This window comes from Amblyomma mixtum, chromosome 2 (genome assembly GCF_055824585.1).
Source record: "Amblyomma mixtum isolate Tamu chromosome 2, ASM5582458v1, whole genome shotgun sequence".
NCBI classification, from domain to species: domain Eukaryota; kingdom Metazoa; phylum Arthropoda; class Arachnida; order Ixodida; family Ixodidae; genus Amblyomma; species Amblyomma mixtum.
This window is the reverse complement of record NC_143013.1, coordinates 88,890,168-88,910,014: the sequence shown is the minus strand read 5'-3', so window position 1 is coordinate 88,910,014 and position 19,847 is coordinate 88,890,168. Positions and strand designations below refer to the sequence as shown.

General features: G+C 46.8%; 1 protein-coding gene across 1 annotated transcript in view; it reads left to right on the top strand.

Annotated features, from left to right (window-relative positions):
* LOC149360074 (S1 RNA-binding domain-containing protein 1) overlaps window positions 1–19,847 on the top strand; it is a 59,085-nt gene that overhangs the window by 34,335 nt on the left and 4,903 nt on the right. Inside the window, exons 14-19 of the mRNA XM_089572162.1 lie at window positions 1,044–1,126; window positions 2,429–2,535; window positions 4,917–5,102; window positions 8,872–8,988; window positions 9,552–9,637; window positions 18,228–18,326. Of these exons, the coding sequence (XP_089428288.1) occupies window positions 1,044–1,126; window positions 2,429–2,535; window positions 4,917–5,102; window positions 8,872–8,988; window positions 9,552–9,637; window positions 18,228–18,326 (678 nt within the window). The remainder of the gene's footprint in view (window positions 1–1,043; window positions 1,127–2,428; window positions 2,536–4,916; window positions 5,103–8,871; window positions 8,989–9,551; window positions 9,638–18,227; window positions 18,327–19,847) is intronic.

The following is a 19,847-nucleotide window of genomic DNA, read 5'->3' as shown; positions in this document are numbered from 1 at the left end:
ACAACAACAACACAAAAAAGAAACAGAAAAAGAAACTATGAAAAAATAAAACAACCAATGCCGTTTTCAGGTGGGATGACAGGAGCTTGTTTGATGCCCTCATTGTTTAGCTCTCTTCGTTCATAGAGCCATTACATTCTATCCGCAGTTATCCTTTCACTGCAAGGTAATTTCATATTTGTTGTTTTCATTTGACATACGTTTTGGACACGCATAGCATGTTCGCATATCTTTTTGGAAGGCACTTTGTTTCGATGGACTTCTGATGCGATGAAAGGGACTGTGAAACTGCCGATGTCTTCAGTGTTACTGCAGCTAGTTCAAAATTTCTTTTGCGTATGGGTGTTAAGTCATGGAATACCTATCGCTGCTCTGCTTTGACTAACCTTGTGCTTAAACTGACCCTTTTCACTACCATCTGAAATTGGGAAGGTTTACCTATATGCAGAGTCAACCTATTTACGGGTTCTAATGTAGATCCAAACAAGCGGTGGGAGTGCGTGCCCTGTGCCAGTGCCCATTCCCGGCAGGTTTCATGGAGCTCCACGCATAAAAAAAGTTGTACATTTGTGTGCAAATCAGTCCCTGTAAAGAACACATTCTAATTCCATGCCACTTACCCAGCTCATTTACTCTGGTGATTGCTTCCTCGGACAAGTTGTAGGCAGTGCTAGAGCAAACTTCCGATAATCTATGCGTCGTGATTTGCACCAGAATCTGAAACTGCAGGACCATTGACAGTTTGGCTTGCCGCTTGTCAGTGCCCACGTGTGAACATTGAAAACAGGATGAAGTGGCATTTCTCCATTTTTAATCTCCATTTGCTTCCGATTGCTGGCCTTGTGATCGCATTGCTACGCATTTATTGCGCTGAGTTGCATGCGTGCTGTGGTGCCATTTCCCAAGGGAATCTACCAGAGTTGGGCGGGGGGGGGGGGGGGGATGTGCATCTCATGGTGCTATGCACATGCGTGCGTTCCATGTTGTTCACTATGCACGAAAGAAGTGCGTGACATCACTTGTTCTTGCGGCGTGGCCTGCAGTGGGGATCGCACGGAGGCTGCAGGATCCCCTGCTGGAATATGTCAAGGTGGAGCCCAAGCACCTCGGAGTGGGCATGTACCAGGTGAGGGGGGGTAGTAGTACTGATGCCTGTTTTGCTTGAGCCATCGAACTGCTGCACTTTTTAGAGCTGGAAGACTTGCCTTGGAGCTTCCAGTGGTGGGGTCCCCATATTTAACTGTCTTTCTTTGGTCAAAGTGCGAAACTTTGACACATGTACCCAGTTGGACTAGCCGGTTTATTTCACAATTTGAAAATTTTGGCAATGGAAGGCAGAAAAAGAAAACTTTACCACTACCTTTGTCATGCCATTCTGCCTCTGAACTGTTTTTTAGATTGGTAGGTCATTAAACTAAATTTGACCCGAACCTGTTAGCATCTGCGTTATTGCAACCTTTGTCTCTTGCAGTTTGTGTTGATGTGGGGTCCAATCATTCTCCTGTATCCAGTCATTGAGCCCAATGGACAAGATTAGATTGCTTCTCAGGGCACATCCAGCAATGCGAAAATTGATCGCTTACTTGGCATGAAAGTTGCTTGGAAATAAGGTGGAGCCCTGTCATGCTGGAACATTCACTAAGATTTCTATCCTATTGTTGCAGCCACTGTGCACACCATTGTTGGTGTCCCTGTGTGGGAACAGGCAGATCGCTCTGTAAGCATGCATGTGACACACAATGACACCGCGGTGGCTCAGTGGCTATGGTGCTCGGCTGCTGGCCCGAAAGACGCGGGTTCGATCCCGGCCGCGGCGGCTGAATTTCTTTGGAGGAGAAATTCGAGGCCCGTGTACTGTGCGATGTCAGTGCACGTTAAAGAACCCCAGGTGGTCGAAATTTCCGGAGCCCTCCACTACGGCGTCTCTCGTAGCCTTAGTCGCTTTGGGACGTTAAACCCCATAAACCAAACCAAACCAAACACAATGACACGTTCTCATTTGGCCTAAGACACTGAGTGTTTATTAATATTCGACTGTGCATTGGTGAGTTATTGTTCTAAGTTACTCTCAGCTCGGTTGCTTATTTTTAACCTCTGTGCCATTTAAACAAGTATAATTGAAATGTGGCCGCCTTGCACATAAAACATGGCTCTATATAGTTGCTACTTCAATAAGATGTCATTGTCACTGTCAGCCAAGGTAAGACTGCTGCAGGGTGAAGGCATTTTTCAATGACCTCCAGTCCTTGCCACCATCCACCAGCCATGGCATCTCGTGCCTGCAAGTTGCCTCATGTGATTGCTCTGTGCGAGTACCAGTCTTCTTTTAACTGTCTTGTGTATTTTTAACCTTCAGTTTGGCACGGCTTTTCCTTTTATTGACATTCAAATTCTTTCTCATTATCCTCCCACCCATAACCCCTGGCAGCATGATGTGACCGAGTCTCTGCTGAAGAGTGCCCTCGAAGGAGTGGTGGTGGAGTGCGTCAGCTTTGTGGGTGTTGACATCAATGTCTGCCCCGAGCCCATGCTTAGGTGAGAAAATATGCTTCCACGACAACCTCTTTTTGTAAATGAAACAACCCCTCCCACACAGCATCAGTCCCAGGCAGTTCGAGCTTCCTTTTTCAGAAAGTCTCCAGAATTGGTGTACTGAATTCACGACACCGTTTTCCTATGTTTCGGCAGGCCCAGCTGCTGTTTCTTTGTTTCTTGCTGATATGCAACTTGTGCTGCAGTTTTACAGCAAGAGCTGTTAGTTGCGCCCACTGCTGAATGTGCAATGTCGGTGTAGGCACCTGCACAGCGATGGAGTTTGAAGTGGTCAGGGAGCAAAAAAGGGGTGTACAGGCGTGCTATCATATGTACACAATTGTAAGGTGACTCGAATGCAAGTCAAGCCCCTATGTCGCATGTCAGAAAAAAAGGGGTGGGGGGAGGCATGCCCGTCGACACATTCCACAACAAAAATGTATTGGTCACTGGACTACTCGCCCAAGCTTGCACCATCGTCCTCACTAGTGCTGCTGTCTTTATCGTTGCTGAGGTCTCGTAGCACGTTGTTCTTACGTCGTCGTCAAAATCCCGCACTTGGCAAACAATCACACCATGAAATTGGATGAAACGGCTGAAAATTTTGCCTCGGTGCTGCCACCACACTTGTATCACCCATTCTGAAACGTCGAACTTCCGACCTACTCACTGTTGTTCATTTCTTCGGCGTAAAGAATGACAGTCAATGTTGAATGTAGCCATGAACGAGCACTGAGTGCTTACTGGATGCAGAGCAGTAATGATGATTGACGCAGCACTACAGTAAAATCTAGTCAAATCTGGCTGGCAGTCAAGTCAAATGCATCAAACAGAGCCAAAGAGGAACTATGTGTGAACATTGTTAACTCTTCCATCAGCTACTGACACTACCCGGAAGCGCTCCCGTTCTGAGTGGCAGAGCCGCTGCGATAGGAACAGCAGCCTGTCCGTCAACTAATGAATGACACACCCATGAGCACCAATTGCGCAGTTAAAAATTAAAAAAAATTATAGAAAAATCCTTCAAAAAAAGCACGCAGATTAGCCAAATGCTACTGGGTAGAGCCATGGAGCAAACATAAAATTGCAACTGCGCTGCAGCATCTCTGGTATCATTTGTCTTGCCCTTATTTGTCTTCGTATGATGTCTTCGTCTGCAAGCTCTCCCGCAGTCTGAACATCATCGTCCACAGAGACAATCGTCTACGGCTGCCCGATCACAAATAGCACTAGGAAATTTGGACAACTGGTTCCACAAATCAAGGCCCACGACAGCTTCGTCAAACTCACCCGAAAAAGAATTTGCTCCGCCTTCTGTGGGAAAGTAGAGGCCATAATGCCGGACTCAGTTCTGTATAGGTAGTTTCATTCTTGACATCATTCCGCAACCCACTCAGCATAGGCGGAACCCAAGAGGTCGATTTTTAGGTCTCTTCCAGTCCTTGGGTTCTGCAGGGCCCGTTCAGTCAGACGTTTCCAACAAACAACTTTCACTGTGCAGATTATCCCTTGGTCTAGTGGTTGAAGTACTGACGTAGCAGTTGGCAGCAGGAATCAAAGTTCAATGTTTCTTAAACTAGCGCTGCAGTGGTGGGCACAGCCATTTTCTACGCTGAAGCAGACTTGGGGATGTTGGCTGATAAGGTTGTCACTTATCACTTCAATCACTAGGCTAAAAGTTTGCAGGTCATCCATGCTCTTCAATTGGACTTGTAGGTCACCGTAACCGAAAGTACGTTCTGCAAGCATAGCAGAGACTTTCCGCTTGGTCTCCTCTCCGCATTAGTCTGAACGCCAGCCTTGTGCTTCTTGGGATCTTGTACCTCATCTCATTGAACTCATGTGATTTCCAGTTTCATGAAAAAAGGGGAGGTTCTGTCATTTTGTGGCTGCCATCGTGTGCACAAGAGATAACGAAAACCATGAGAAATTGCCAATGGCAGCACGACGCACTATACTTGTGAACTGCGTGACAAGTTGGGCACAACTGGCGCAGCGCGCTAGAAACGCATATTTTGATTGCCTGGGAACGCGCCCGCTGCCTACATCATGTAAAATCTGCCTCACCATTGGTCTGCGTGCTCTACATAGCACCAATAGCACCCGCAGGTCCTTGCGGGAGAGCAAACCTCCGGAGATGTGCTGAGGGAAAGCCATCTTCTTGAGTCACTGGGTGTTGCCCGAAGTTCGATCTCTCAGATGTGACGGCTAATGTGTGTATGATATAGCCGTACATTTTCTTATATATTCATATTGCAGCTTTACAGTGCTCAGAAGTGGTTTGATATAAAGGATAATTCTATCTAACCGAGGTCGATGTAATCGGGTTCAACTGTATTTGCATGAGTGAAAGCAAAAGCCCGTGGCCTTTTTTTCTCTCCCAGGAGAGTGTCAGGCCTGAATGCCGGCACAGCCCGCAACATTGTTGAGTGGCGTTCGACCAATGGGCCCTTCCGCAATCGGCAGCAGCTGCTCAGTGTCAAGCGACTGGGCAACAAGGCGTACGAGCAGTGCGCAGGCTTCGTCAAGGTCTTCCCCGAGACGGCCACAAAAGCCGGTGTGACCCAAGAGTGAGCTCCTCTCCTTCCTCTGGGTTCGAGGGGAATGCAGTTCTCAGGGCACTTCTGTCTTTCAGGTTTCTTTTGTGCCTAGATTGAAGTGACAAACAGCAGAAGCATGTTGGCGTAAATGCTACATGAAGTGTCGATGGGTGGTACTAGCTACACCAGCTAGCACCACCTATCGACACTTCATGCAGGCAACTGTAGGAGCAGCTTAACTAATGACTTATGCAGTGCACCTACTGCACAAGTCATTAGTTAAAGGTGCACTGAAGAGGAATCTGAACTAGTCTTTTTGCCACGGGAACTCAATCTACACGTTCCTAGCATTCTTAGAAACTTTGATTTATTGCCCTGTGTGGCTGATTTTCCTAATTAAATCGAATTAACGTCCGTCTCCTGCCTTTCTTTTTTTAATTCTCCCTCGTACAGTGGGCGGAGTCGACCAACGCATGGAGTGCCTTGCAGCCAGCTCCGTGGAGGCTTTGCTTTCGCTTTATTTTGTTTTTTAGGTTTCTGTGAATAAATAGTTTCATTCGCAGATAATATAGCTGCGAAATAAGCCCGCAGAAATAAAAATATGCGCGGACTATTTGCTACTACGGACTACTACGTATTACTCCGCCGATGGCAAAGCGGCAAGCCGCCACGGGACAGGTTGAAAGGCACTCCACGCGTTGGTCGACTCCGCCCACCGTACGAGGGAGAATTAAAAAAAAAAGGCGGGAGCCGGACGTTAATTCGATTTAATTAGGAAAATCGGCCACACAGGGCAATAAATCGAAGTTTCTAAGAATGCTCGGAACGTGCAGATCGAGTTCCCGCGGCAAAAAGACGAGTTCAGATTCCTCTTCAGTGCACCTTTAAGCTTCTCCTACAGTTGACTGTTCTTTGTACTTTCATATAGCAATACCCATCTAGCTAAGTGAAAATAAACCTGAGCCCACTTGCACAAAGCAAGTGAGACAGTCTAGTTCTCATTCTAATTTTATTCGCGGTCCAAACCCTTTCTTGGTTCTGAGAAAAGGAAAGGAGCGTAACTGGTTCACTTTCTCTCTGGACTAGACCACAACTAAGATTGCAGTAAGAACTAGACTGTCTTATTTGCTTCGTGCAAGTGGGCACTGATTAATGCCAGATTAAATGTGCATCCGCTGTGTATAAGGGATTGAAACAATTAGCGCCCCCCATGAGGGACTAATAGGTATGCAGAGCTGTGTGTGACTGACAACATAGGCAGCTATATTGATTGTAACATGTGTGTGTGCGTGGCTTCAGTCACACAGCTTTCGGGTTGAATGCACTCTTACCACTCTATGAAACAGCACATGCTGGTAAAGCAAGGCGATATCATTTAATTCCAAGTATAGGCTGTGATATAAGTGGCAAGAAAAATGCGATACAACTGTTGCTTCTTTATTTGTCGTCATTCCGGCACTTATGGCTGGCTGTACAGTGGAACCTCGATTATACGACGTTCAGGGGACCGCGCGAAACCGTCGTATAATCCGGGTGTCGTATAATCGAATATCAAGCGTGATATTTTTTAAAGGCTGAACTTCATCGGCATTTTTTTTTTTTTTTTCGCAACACAAATGAAGCACATTTTGCCGGCACAGGGCTAGTCTTCAACAAACAAGATAAAATGGCCGTTGAGGCTGCCGTGAGCAGCGGGGCAGCGGCTCGCTTGCGCGGTTTTCTTGATAGGTGGAAAGATTAAGGCGCACCGGTTATCGGCTGGCTAAAGTGTGCCTACCGTATTTACTCGATTGTAAGCACCCCCTTTTTTACATGATCGCGGTGCCCTAAGTGAGAGAGGGTGCTTATTCGATAAATCTAAACTGACCCCCCCCCCCCCCCCCGGGCCCCTCTTTTCGTGGCGAAATCTCGATGAAACGGGCGCGAAAAAAAAAACATTTTATTTAGGAAACATTCAAAAGAAAAATAGCTGCAGACAGTTCTGTGCCGCCATCTGTCTTGTAGTGTCGGAACGCAGCAACACAAAAAGCGCCGTAGACGTCGCTGTCCTCGCTTTGGCAGCGGGGCCTCGCCCGCTTATCTGCTTTTTCAGCAGCGTCCGGTCCGCCATTGCTGCGACGCGCGTCTTATCTTTTCTCTTTATCTTTCCTCTGATCTTTTAACTCTCCTCTATCTGCACTTGGCAGCGGTGGTGGCTTGGCTCAAGCCAGTCGGCAGGCCCCGTGCAATTTCCTTTTCATCCTTCTCTCAGTCACAACAACAACGCGCAGGCCGCGCCTCCTCGGGACTCCGACTGCACAGGCTCCACGAAAAAGAGAGCAAGTGCACTTGGCGGCCTCGGCAACGCTCTCTTCCGTGCAAAAAAGGGGGTGCTTAGATTCGCATGCAAAGTTTTTTTTTCCGAAATTTTTTTCCGAAAATAGGGGAGGGGGGGGGGGGGGGGGGTTAGAATCACGAAAATACGGCACATCCCGGCCTGCGTTTGCTGACGACCTTTTTTGACGGACGGTACGAGCCAAGCCAGACGTCGTACGAAGCGGGGTCCTTCTAAAATTTGCGTCGTATAACCGAGGTTTTTAATGCATTGTCTCTATGGGGGTTTTGCCGGGACCGCACAAATTCGTCGTAAAATGCGGGTCGTCGCATGACCGGGGGACGTATAATCGAGGTTCCACTGTACTAAGAACTGTACAGTGCGGCCTTTGTATTGCAGTTTTTCCATGCCCCACATGGCCTGTACTTACCTTTGACGTCACAGCTGTCATTTAGCTGTTCTTACCTAAACCAAAACGACATGAGACAAGAAGTTTGATTATGAATTATTTAGTGGTTATAGGCATGTTAATCCATGTGTATAGTACTAATAAATTATGTCTTATATATCATTAGGTAGACAAAAACATGCAACCAAAATTCGATCTCTGTACTCCTGCATTCACATTTGTCTGCACATTGCCATGCCTGCAGCTGTGTTCCGCATTTTAAAACTATACTGAAGTCCTGTTTTCACATAGTGAACAGCTAATATGGGAGATTGCTGAGGCTTTCTGCACTCGCGCATAGGAAATCAGATTGCTGAAAGTTGCACGCAGATGTCCCATAGGGTTTTTTTTACACCGAAGTTGTTAGTAGTTTACTTGTGATGTCAGCAGTGCCATCGGCATAACATGTCACGTGACACCATCTGGCATCATGTGATCATTTCGTGACACATATTTCGTGGCCGTCTGGTATTTTATGGCCTCACCGTTGCGTGACCGGGGCGTCACTGGAATGTGATGTCACCATCAGAAGGAGCTGTGTGAGCATTCTCTACACGTGTGTTGGTGCTCTTCTCATTGCATCGCAAATAGCAAAAGCTGGTGCTGCAGCACTGGTAAAATGCTGGAATATGAAAGCATAATTGTTAAGGCATTTTTTTAAATATTTTCTTTCTAGATTTTCTTGTGTATTTTTATATCATAGGCTCTTTTACGTCCGAGCCACATGTGAAAGGCTTTTATCCTGTGCATTTCAGTTCACATTTGGCTGATGCGTATCGTGGCTGTGGCCTTCCGGCTTTTGTTTTTTGTGTTGCATTAACAGCCCGACTCCTTAGAAAGCCATGGCATGTCTTCCATGTGTCTTCATTTCCTCAGCAGTGTCCAACCATAAACGATTCTACTAGCTGTTGACATGTGGCTTAATGAACAAACAATTAACTCTGAACATTGACATTGGGAAGTATGTTGCCATTGTACAAGAGCACTTATTCATGTAACAGGAGGAGGCATGGCTGCATTTTTTTTTTTTTTTGCAGTCAAGAAAAAGATACTTCTAAGCCAGCGCAGAAATCCAAGGGGGCCAAAGGCAGTGATGGCTTCAACCCACTGGACATGACTGTCATCCATCCGGAGTCATATACACTGGCCGAACAGTGAGTGGCTGCTTCAGTATATAAATGAAGTTTAGTTTCTGTATTCAGTCTAAATGTAATGTGAAGCTTTTGCACAAAACTCTGGCATTGAAGCTTTTACAGATTAGGGAGTCAGAGCATCATCCTTGTCATTAAACAAGCACTATACTGAGGCAGACTTTAAGCATCTTTCTTTTATAGCGGGTGGCTGTGGTATGGTAACGTGGTAATGTGGTGGTAAATAAACTTTAAAGATGAAAACTAAACGTATGCCAGTCACTTTTATATGTTTTGTAAATATTGCTATGGTCAAATTGTGGTTAAAGTATGCTGTTTGTTTTTGCCGAAAGGCAGTGTTTTCTAAGGATGTCTTAACATTTGGTGTAAAAAAAAATGAATGTGTGTTCTATCATGTAATGCTTTTGTTGATTTTTGTAGCCTGTGGTGCCGCCTGTCATCTGGGTGGCGTGGCCTCGTCAGGCCATGTATACCTTTTGCCACGTCACCCTGGACAACCTCTCTGTTGTCTGAAATAAATTCAGAATGAATGAATGAATGAATACCTCTGTCTCTCCCCACCGCAGTGTGATTGGCCACCTGGGTCTCAGCAAGGAGGACATTGGGAAGCCACACTTCATTGAGAAGGTCAAGCAGGAGTCGGCCAAGCACGGTGGGTCCACTTGCGTCATGTGCTGGCATGGAAGGATGGAAGGTCGGGTCCTACTAGCTGGACGTGTGTTCTATTTCACCCAAATAGCAGTGGAAGATCCGGGGCACTAACGAGCCTCGGCCTTCACTCCTGCCCCCTGTGTGCACTGTTTGGAGAAAGTCGCGGTGTGTTGCTGCGTGATGCAAAGGTTCAGGAAGTTAGAAAGGAATGCAAGGTATGAGACAGGAAGTAAATGAAATGAGCACTGGTCGTCAAACTGCAGCTTTAAGAACGCCCAGCCATAATGGCTGATCGAGGCACACATGCGCAACCCCGATGTTACTTTTGGAAGCCCTCAGGCAGCAGTTTGTCAAAAGATCCTAGGTCAATGAATTCTGTGTTGTAACACGTAGCCAGAATGTATGTGTAGAAATTCTGGATGTAGATCCACCCCAGATAATGGATTAAGGTGGATTAGTGCAGATTAGTGGTTGGATTACGATAAATTATGTGGATTAGTGTGTGGGTTAAGTTGGATTAGTTGGCATTAGTGGGTGGATTAATGTGGAAGAGTGGGTCTGGTTAATAGTATAATCCCATATGATAATCCACTGGAAGGTATTGGAACATTCTAATCCTTGCATTTTCAAATTTGGCAGTACTGGTGGCGTTGTGACCGTCTCGACCAGTCAGGGAACCTGTTACAGAGAAACCGGGTGGTTTTTGCTAGATGACAACCTAAATACTATCACATCAATGAGAAAGAGAGAAAGAGGTGTCATAGTGGAGTGCTCCAAAATAATTTCAACCACCTGAGGATCCTTAAAAGGCCACTGACCAGGGGTCTAGACATTTTTAACAAACAAGCCCAGTGCATATATGAGGCATCGAAGATATGCATAAATGAGGCATCGAAGATAGCCTCTGCAAAACACTAGAGCCATGTGCGCCCCAAAAAGCTGTAAGAATTCAAATCAAAGCCTGTTCGCTCTTTCCTTCGAGAAGCAAACATCCTCATCCTCTACTCTGGTTCCTGAGCCTTCAAGGTGACGTCATCTTGAAAACCTTTGCCGAAGGGCGAAGGGTGGGCGTAACCGGTTCGTTGCGTCGTCCTCGTTGCACGCGCTTTCCGTAGCACCTTCTGTTTTCTCGGACGCATACAAGCCCCCCAAAAACGTGGTTTTTTGTTACTTGTGCCAGTTCATGTATGCTTCAGCGTGTTCTGTGCATGTGCCATGTCGTGTGTTGTAGAGCCTTTCGCTCGCTCACACACTTGACCACTCCATACACACATTGCTTCTTGCTAGTTCATCTTGTCTACACCGCCGTTGTCTTGGGTTTTGTAGACTCCGTTGACAAACATGAATTTAGGAACAGAGAGAAGACGCAAACACATACAAAACTTGCCATTCACCCAGACTTCCAGGCTGCAAATTCAATCTTCCTGGTCTTTTGATGAAGTGACAGGGCTTAACTGAATCCGAAGAAACCTACCACAACCTATAGCTAATCAGAGACGCCGACCAGTCACACTGCAGCTCCACTACCCTCCCCACAGTCTTCCAAGGAATGGCAACTGCTTCTTTCAGATGGTATAGTGAAGGGTCTTGAATCAATGCCTTCAATCTCATGTACAGTATTTGTGACAAATACCCAGGCCACCATGGCTGGTGCTGGTCTATGCAGTACAGCTGGTGTTGTACTACTGCCTGCACTTCAATACCTCGCACCCACCTCAGTGGTTACTTAGTGACAAGTGCATTCAGCTACTGAGCTGGAGGACTCGGGCTCAATTCCGGCCGCAGCAGCCATGTTTCAATGGAGGCAAAACTCATTAACTCTTTCCTGTCCGCGGGGAAAATGGTGGTTTTCAGGTCATATCATTAATATTTTTTTTTCTTTAACAAAACTTGCTTGGTACAGGAGTGTATGGTACCGAATTGTAGAGGAGGAAATTTTCTTCACATTGTTATTAGTCACAGGCAACATGTTTATTGAGTAAGAGATGAAAAAAAAAATTATCAGAAAGAAAATAGTAGTTGCAAAGAAAAAACACACAAAAACATCAAAGTTTCGTCACAAAAATAAAACAAAAAAATTGCAAAATATACATTTTTTACAACAGGGATCGATGCAACATTGCAGCAAATTTTAGTTTGCTGCGAACAGTATTAGCTGGGCTAGGAAAGGAAACAGTAGTCCTAGTGACTATCGTGTCACCGCGCGAAACAGTTCCTTGTTGCCATGAAGCAGAGGTTGGCCGCACATGTCTCACAGAAAACATTTATTTTTCGTTCCACCTTTTTTTCTTCGTAGCACAATTTGCAGTTCCGGTACTTTGCATTTTCTGCGGCTTGTGCTGCAGCCCCTGAGGTGAATCACGAGGCGGAAACAGAGGCCGAACATTGGGGTCCTCAGGATGTGGCTCATCAAATCTGAGGAGTTGCTCGATCAATTCAAGTCTGAACGCGAACTGATCAAATCTTGATGTCCTCGACAATTCTGGCGCTTTGGGATGCTCCTGGCGATGCGCGTCAAAAAGTATGAAGCTGTTGACGACCGTGCCGCCGAGCGCCGTGCGACACTCCATCGCGCAACGCCGAGGTCGACCCCTGGCTGTCTTCGAGCCGAAAACACGACTCTCTGCGCTGCCGGCGGCAAGTAATCCCGCCCGAAAGACGTTGACACCCTGCAGATAAGAGTTATGACCTTCAGAACACTCTGATCTTTTCCGATAAGCGCGCAGCAAAAGCGGAACATTTCGGGGGAGAAAGCGAAACTTACCGAGGCATGGCTGTTGACGTTCCGGGTCGGTCTGATGCAGTTTCGCTGTCGGTGCTGAAGTCTGAAGAGCCGAAGTCGTCTTCTGAATCCTCACTGCTGCTGTTCTCGTCCAAAAACGAACTCTCAGGAGCATCAATTTCTGTGGAAGCGCGCAGTTTCGGTGCAGCAGCAGCGCACGACGTCGACGCCATGGTGGAAACAAGGAGCGCCGGTCAGCTGACTCCGGAGGGGTTTCAAAAATCACCGCTTGGCGGAAAAAGTCAAACCAAAAGCGAAACTGAAAGAAGAGTTCCTTTAATTCACACTGGATGGCGCTAGTTGTCCAGGAACGCTTCAAAAAGCGGGAAAATACGAACTTGAAACCATCGATAGCGGGCTGTCGATGGGAATAGGCGCGGACAGGAAAGAGTTAAGGCACTTATGTGCTTTGCGATGTCAGGGCATGTTAAAGGTCCATGGACCACCCGCTGGTGTAAAATATTTTCTACTCCGTGTGGTTGTGAGGCATCGTCCCCGGAAAGCACGGCCACAAAAATTTTTCGAAAAGACTCATTAATAGCGTAGTTACAGCCACCGCAATCAAGCTACTTTCTTCTCCTTCTGTTCCCTCTCCGAGATTTTTCTCTCTCCTGCCTCATCGACTAGCCTCTGCAAGCGAAATTCCCCTCCTCCTCCGATGTTAGTGGGAGGCGTGGAGTATGACACATGTCTGTGTCATGGCCCCACCTTGGAAAGAATTCTTTTCTCGCTTTTCGCTACCCGGGATATTTCATGTGGGAAGGGGGGTGAGGGGGAGCGGTGGGGTCTCCTCAGGGTGCTTCATGCTTTTTTTTTTTCGTTGTCCTTCCTCACCGCAGTTATTTTCTTAGAAGTTTTTTCGCCTTCTCCATCCCCTACCCTGAACTTCCTGGGTGGTTGTGCAACAAAACAGCTTGACCCTCTTGTGGTCACCTCCTGCTTCTCGAGTGCCATTGCGCATTGCTTGGCGTGCGTGCCTTCCCGGCCACTCGCCTCTGTGCTCACAGACGTTCTGCTGCCCTCCACACCTTCGATGTTTCCTGAGGCTGCTTTGCCTAGGCGACACTGAACGATCGAGAGACGTGATCAGCTCGACCACTTCAGCGTGTTAGCACTCTCGTCAGCGTCATCCCCCGTTAGCGAGTATCCTTTTCATGCCTGCATTTTTTTTGTGTGTGTGTTTTTTTTCTTGAGGCCTCCCTACCGTTTTACGACAGAACAGGTGAGAGTCGCTTTTGTTCGAAACGGACGGCGAAGCGCGGGCCCAGGAACTGTCCGGCAATTCTTGGAAATGCACATTTGCGCTTTTCCGTGTGTGTCTATGAATATCCTCATGTTTCACTGAAATTGGGCTAACATGCTGAATCTCCATACTATATACGGTACTTACCCAAACATAATGCGACCGTGATTGTAACACGAGGGTCGACTGCAGGCATGAAAAAGTGTTTGAATGAAATATGGGGGGATGAGGCCCAAAATACGGAAAGTTGGGTAGAAGAACATAAGTACACTAAAGGCTCATTAATTCGAATTCGATGGGATTGTTGACGCAGTTTGAATTAACCAAAGTTCAAACCAACGAAAGTGAACAGCATATGTGGTACATTGCGATCAGGAAGCAGTCGGATGGTGACATCGCCCTACTTCATTTTTCTGAAATATTCAGTCATCTCCATTTGCTTTTTTGCCCGAAAGGCAACTTATCTCTGAACTTATCAGAAGGCCTCTTGTTTGCCTTCAAAACTGAAGAGGTGGGCAGCGTCAGTGCACCTGAACTTGCACAGCGGAGGGCCGCACCGGTGCCCCAAAGGGCATGCTGCAGCCTGCGAGCATTGTCGCAAGACTGGCAATTCGGCCAGCATGCAATCATCATGCAACCGTCGCTTTTTGGTAAAACGATAGCGCAACCTCCGTGACTCGCGAATTCACACTTGAGAGCCACTGAGGTTGTGAAACTGTTCAGGTCAAACGCGAAAGTCGCCAGGACAGCCGCATGTACGTTGCCCGATTTTCCAGCCTTCAGACCCCAAGTTGGTAACTGTGAAACAAATGAGCATGCTTTTTGGCAATATCCTGTTTCGATAACACACTGGCGTCGACTTTACGCAGTGTTTCAGTCTTCCATGTAAGCATTTTGGCATAGTAATTACCACAAACAAACAACATTTCTAAATCACTATGCCATGGCACACCGTGTAAATTGACCGCTATGGGTGCAACCAATCGTGCAACCAAATGCAACGAACATGACGCAAAGGGCACCTGAAAATCGAGATAAAGACATGCAGCAAACATCAGTGAACGCTCCAATTCGTTTGTTTCGTGCATGTCACCGTCGCGGAGATAGCAGTGCTCTCCGTGGTCGCGGCTTCACTCACGACCACGTGGTTTCAGATTCAGAGTTCCAGACACACTGCAGCACTCTTGATTTTCTAATCTCGCAACTGCTCACATCATCCATAGCCCACCAACACAAGCTAACACAGCAAGCTGCTGAAGCCTTGGAATAGGGGCCTACAAGCAACAGGCGGATACAAATCCCGGAAGCCATGTGCCCTCACCGTGCTGCCGTTAACATGGAGAGAGAGCTGTCCTCCCCATTCACTGGACTTCACATCTCGCTTGCCTATTTCGCCCTCTCCACATCTCCTCCAAAGAGGCAGTGCAGCCTCGTGGGATTGTTGGTTGGTTCACCGCGTGTTTAGGCTGCCCAGGTGGGGCGGTGCGTAGTTCAAATTATCGGAGGCGCAATCCATTTGCTTTTAAATTAATGGGCTACATTTTACAATGGAGCATGGACGGACCAAGTCGTACCATTCAAATTGTCCACAAATTTGAATTAATGAGGTCTCACTCTACTTAATGAAATGGCTTTTCTCTGGCTCATCTTCGTAGGAAAGCTGCATTCAACCCTAAACCCAGTACGCCAGTTGCTGCCACCGTTATTCTGGGAAAGGGTCATGCGCCCCTTCTTTTTCGAGGAAGCTGCAGTAAAGATTATCAGATAAGACTGATACGAAGACAATAGCGGAGTCCTGTTGAGCCATCACCATGTCGAGCCCGCACTTGAGAGGCCTCATTGTTAAAATGAAACTTCACTCAGTTTAACCCATGTAGGTTAAAAATTTCACATGTTAGAGCTCGTGTCTTTAGGGAGATGGTCCTGTGTTACGCGGCGGGGCTTCGTGAGTGGGCAACAAAATTTGGTTGAAGACCAGGGTCTCCCCTTAAACAAGTCTTCATCTTAAGCGCAGAGCAATTGGTTGCCTATGTTAAATATTTGTGACCTGTAGCTTTCATTGGCCTACTAGTAAAACATTCTAGCTTTTTTTTTTCTTTTTAATTTTCCTAAAGCTGGAGGCTAACGAGCAAGACTCATCAATCATGCAATTAAATATGGCATGGTATGCCTTTGCCGCTGCATAATATATGATTATAATACGTATAATATTCATTTACGATGCGAGGGTGGCTTTTCATTTCTGTTTTTGGAAAAAAAACTCGTTACATTTAAATAAGTACGATAATTCAAGTTGTGTTTGCTCATTTCCATTTCCAGCTCTGGTGGCACTGTATGATAAGGCGGCATTCCCTCAGTCGGCCATGTCTCGAATTATACATGAGCTTTAGACATGACAGGGATTTCTTATACATGCATTTACTTCCAAGTGTTCAATCACCATAGATTGCTCTGTAAACCTGACTTTTGTTACAATGGGAAGAGTTTGAAGCAAATACCGTATTTACTCGCATAATGATCGCACTTTTTCTTCAAAAAATTCACACAAATTTAGGGGTGCGATCATTACACGGGGTAAATTTTTAACAAATTTTTGAGCCCCGAAAACGCAAACAAGTTGCAGGTCAGACTACCCTTGTCACTCGGGTAGCTCGGGCGCGCTACCCGCGACGCCGCCAAACGCAGTTATCGTGAACCGAGCTCGGCGATCTCGGCTTCGTTGTTAACCGATAAGAGAAGAGTGCGAAGAGCGCACGAGCTGGCCCGCTTCAAGAACGTACTTTCTTCGCACTAAATCACGTTCCAAGAGCAACGCATCAAAATAGGCAGTGTGTATAGTGCTGCACGACGCCGCTTTTATGCAGCCTTCGAAGTTCGTTCTCGTCCGATGGCGCAGCAACAGCGTAACAGCAACGTCCCGCGGCGCTCAAGTTACCCGAAAAATGACAGGTCCCTGCCGCATCGTTAAAGTAGGCGACAAATTCGGAACGCTCGCAGCACCAGATTCCGCGAGCTTACTGCAATGATGTGACGATGGCGCTCTGTACGCCCTAGTCGTCGCTAGGCCTAACTTGTTTCGTATCGAAGCCACAGTGGACGGCGCTTTTGAACTGACCAGCGCTATAGTGAATGTTCTACTTATAATGCTGCCTTACTGACAACCTAATTGCTTCGTTTTAAAGGAAATATATGCGATCGATTTCAGCGACGCCCTAGCAGCGGAGCTGGCGTGCAAGCAGATAGAGTCACTCGCGCTGCAACAGCGGCAGCTACTATGCAGCTGCAAACGTAAAACAAGCTTGTATTGCAGTTATTGCTCCTACCAGCAACTCTGTACAGGCCAGCGATCCTCAAGGCGGATTCATTTTTGACATTCCCGTATCCCAGGGCTTATTATACACGAGAACAATAAAGTTTAACCAGATCACCGCGTCACTTCGTTGCACCACAACCCAGAACGCTGGCGAGCCTTGCGACAACGGTGAACCGTGATTCGAGATTACCGCAGATAATTTTGGTATCCGCAATTAAGCATAACCGCATTTAGACTGCAGGTCCGCCAACAGGCGGCTGCCGCTGCAATGCTGACAGAACAAGATGGTCATCTGCACGTGCCATCTGTCAGACGGATAGAAAGTACGATCATCATCGGCTAGACTCGACATCGTCGACAAATTGCAGCGGCAAGTTCAGGGTGCGATCATTACGCGGGGAATAATAAATATTGAATTTTGTGAACAAAATTTGGGGGTGCGATCATTATGCGAGTAAATACGGTACTAATTGCCTTGTCTTGACTAATGGGGCGATTCACTGATGGCAGTGCCATTGGTGGGTAGCTTATGAGGTTTGTGACCCTTCAGGTGCAAGGCCATTTCTTGGCTGAAGTGGTTTTAGTGTGAAAGCGCCCATACGCTCAATAACACCGACCAAGAATCTTGTCAGTCCGACCTTGTGCCGACACTTACCAAGAGCGACATCATGTTAAGGTAAAAAAAAAAGCAACGCTTAGGTAGATACCTCCAGATTTGGCCCGACCAACCCCAGATTTGACCATGCCCAGCACGATGGTGACTTCCAGATTTGGCCCGGATCATTTCCACAAATTCATCACCCCCAAAATTTGGCCTTGGCCTAGTCACACTAAAATAGATACCCCACCAAAATCAACCGGGCTGAACACGACAGTGACCTCCAAATTACCTGGACCACCCTCAGAATTTGGCCTTGGTCGATTTATGCCAGAATTATTGTCCAGCCATAATTGACCATGCCCAACAGAATGGTGACCTCCAAATTTGGCCCAGTTTGTTCCCGAAAATTGGCCACCCCCGAAATTTCATCTTGGCCGATTTGTGCCGAAAAACTAGTACCTTTGCACTATAGGGCTTAATGAGTTTAACCTAGTTAAAACCTTTGCAACTTACAATTTTTTTTTCTGACTGACATTACTGTGGCACTGCCATGGACCCCGCCTTCTTTGAGTTTGTCTGGCTTTCTGCACTGCACAGCTCTGGGAACATGCCAGAGCAAGAGTAGGAGCTTGATGTTTCATTGCTGGTGCAGGCGTCAACCACTTTGTGAATCTCCTGGGTGGAAGCATAGCCACCATGCAGCTCATCATGGATGCGCTGCAGCACAGCGTCGAGTACGACATCCGCTCAGGTGAGTGCGATCATCGAGAGGCAGGTGCACTGTCCAAGATCCAGGGCTCTGCCGGAAAGATTAGGGTGCTGGGTTTGTAATGTTTCCTTTCCACGAAAAGCCATGGTTTTAAAAGCAGCACTGTGACCAGATGATGGCGACGATGGTGTCTGATCAACTAACCTGCACTTGCGTTCTGTACTGTGTTGCTTTTCTTACCTAATTTCTCCTTTTCGCCCATCTTAAAAAATAATTATAATGCTGTCCTACTGCTGTATTTTCAGTCTGCCTGACATTGAGAAAAGGCAGAACTGCGCATTCCCAAATTGCGCTAGCCGCTTAAAGTAGAATCATACTAATACAGTAATACACAGCATGTGCATTGTTGCATTCCTGCCATGTGTAATGCATTTCTATTTAGTATTTCTTTTTTTTCAGTAATATTGATTTTTTGGGCAGGTTATGTAGCCTGGTTATCATTCATAGAGTTTTTGCGCTTTATTGCTTTATAGCCACCAGTTCCTATGCAGACCCATCCTATGTCTCCTTTGTTTTGTTCTCTTGTGCCGCATCATTGTTGATTGCCATGTCAGGCATGATCTAATGGAGCTGTGGCCGGCGTTGAAGCTTCACAAGCTTTGTAGTAGTTCAGATTTCGACCTTTTAGGGTGCAGCTCTGAGGCGCCCGTTCCTGGGTTGAGCGGCGTGCCTCGGCGTAACCGAGTGCAGGGCACAGCGGAGGAGGAAAGACAGGGATAGCGGAGAGAGTGTGAGAAGGAAAGCAGAGAAGGAGGGAACAGTGGCACCGTGAAAAGCAGAAAAGAGTAGCGTGCTGGTCGTTGGCACAACACAAGGCTCATCGCAGTGGAACACTGTGTGTGTTGCCCAAGCCACAACCCAAAGCCGCCTCCATTCGGCGCTGTTCATTCCATGTGCAGTTGCGCACGGTTCGAGTATCACGGAAGCTGTGCTCAAAAATTGCATTACGGAGAGGCGTAACCGTCGGCTGATTTTTTTCCGTTTTATTTTAACATGTCAAGCTATTGTACGAGGGGGTACCCAAAAGAAACCGGACTTATTTTTGTTTGAACTTATTTGTTCACATTTTCTGCACAGACCTTCAAAATCCTCCAAAGTACTCTCCACTTACAATGATACGTTTGTCGAATCTTTCATTCCATTTTTCAAAACATTGTTTAAATTCATCTTTTGTGATGCTTGACAGTCCCTCCGTCGTTTTTTTCTTCGCCTCAGCAACATCAGTGAAACGCTTTCCATTCACATGTCTTTTCATTCTACAAAACAAAGAAAGTAGCAAGTGGCAAGGTCGGGTGAGTATGAGGGTTGAGGAACAGAGGTCATGCCATTTTTGGTCCGAATTTGTCGTAGAGACAGAGCTGTGTGAGCAGGGGCATTGCCATGGTGGAAAAACCAGTCACCCGTCTGCCACAAATCAGGCAGCTTCCACCGAACCCTGTTGCCCAATCTTTTCAAAACATCCAAGCAGAAAGCCTGGTTAACTGTCTGACCCTGCGGAACAAA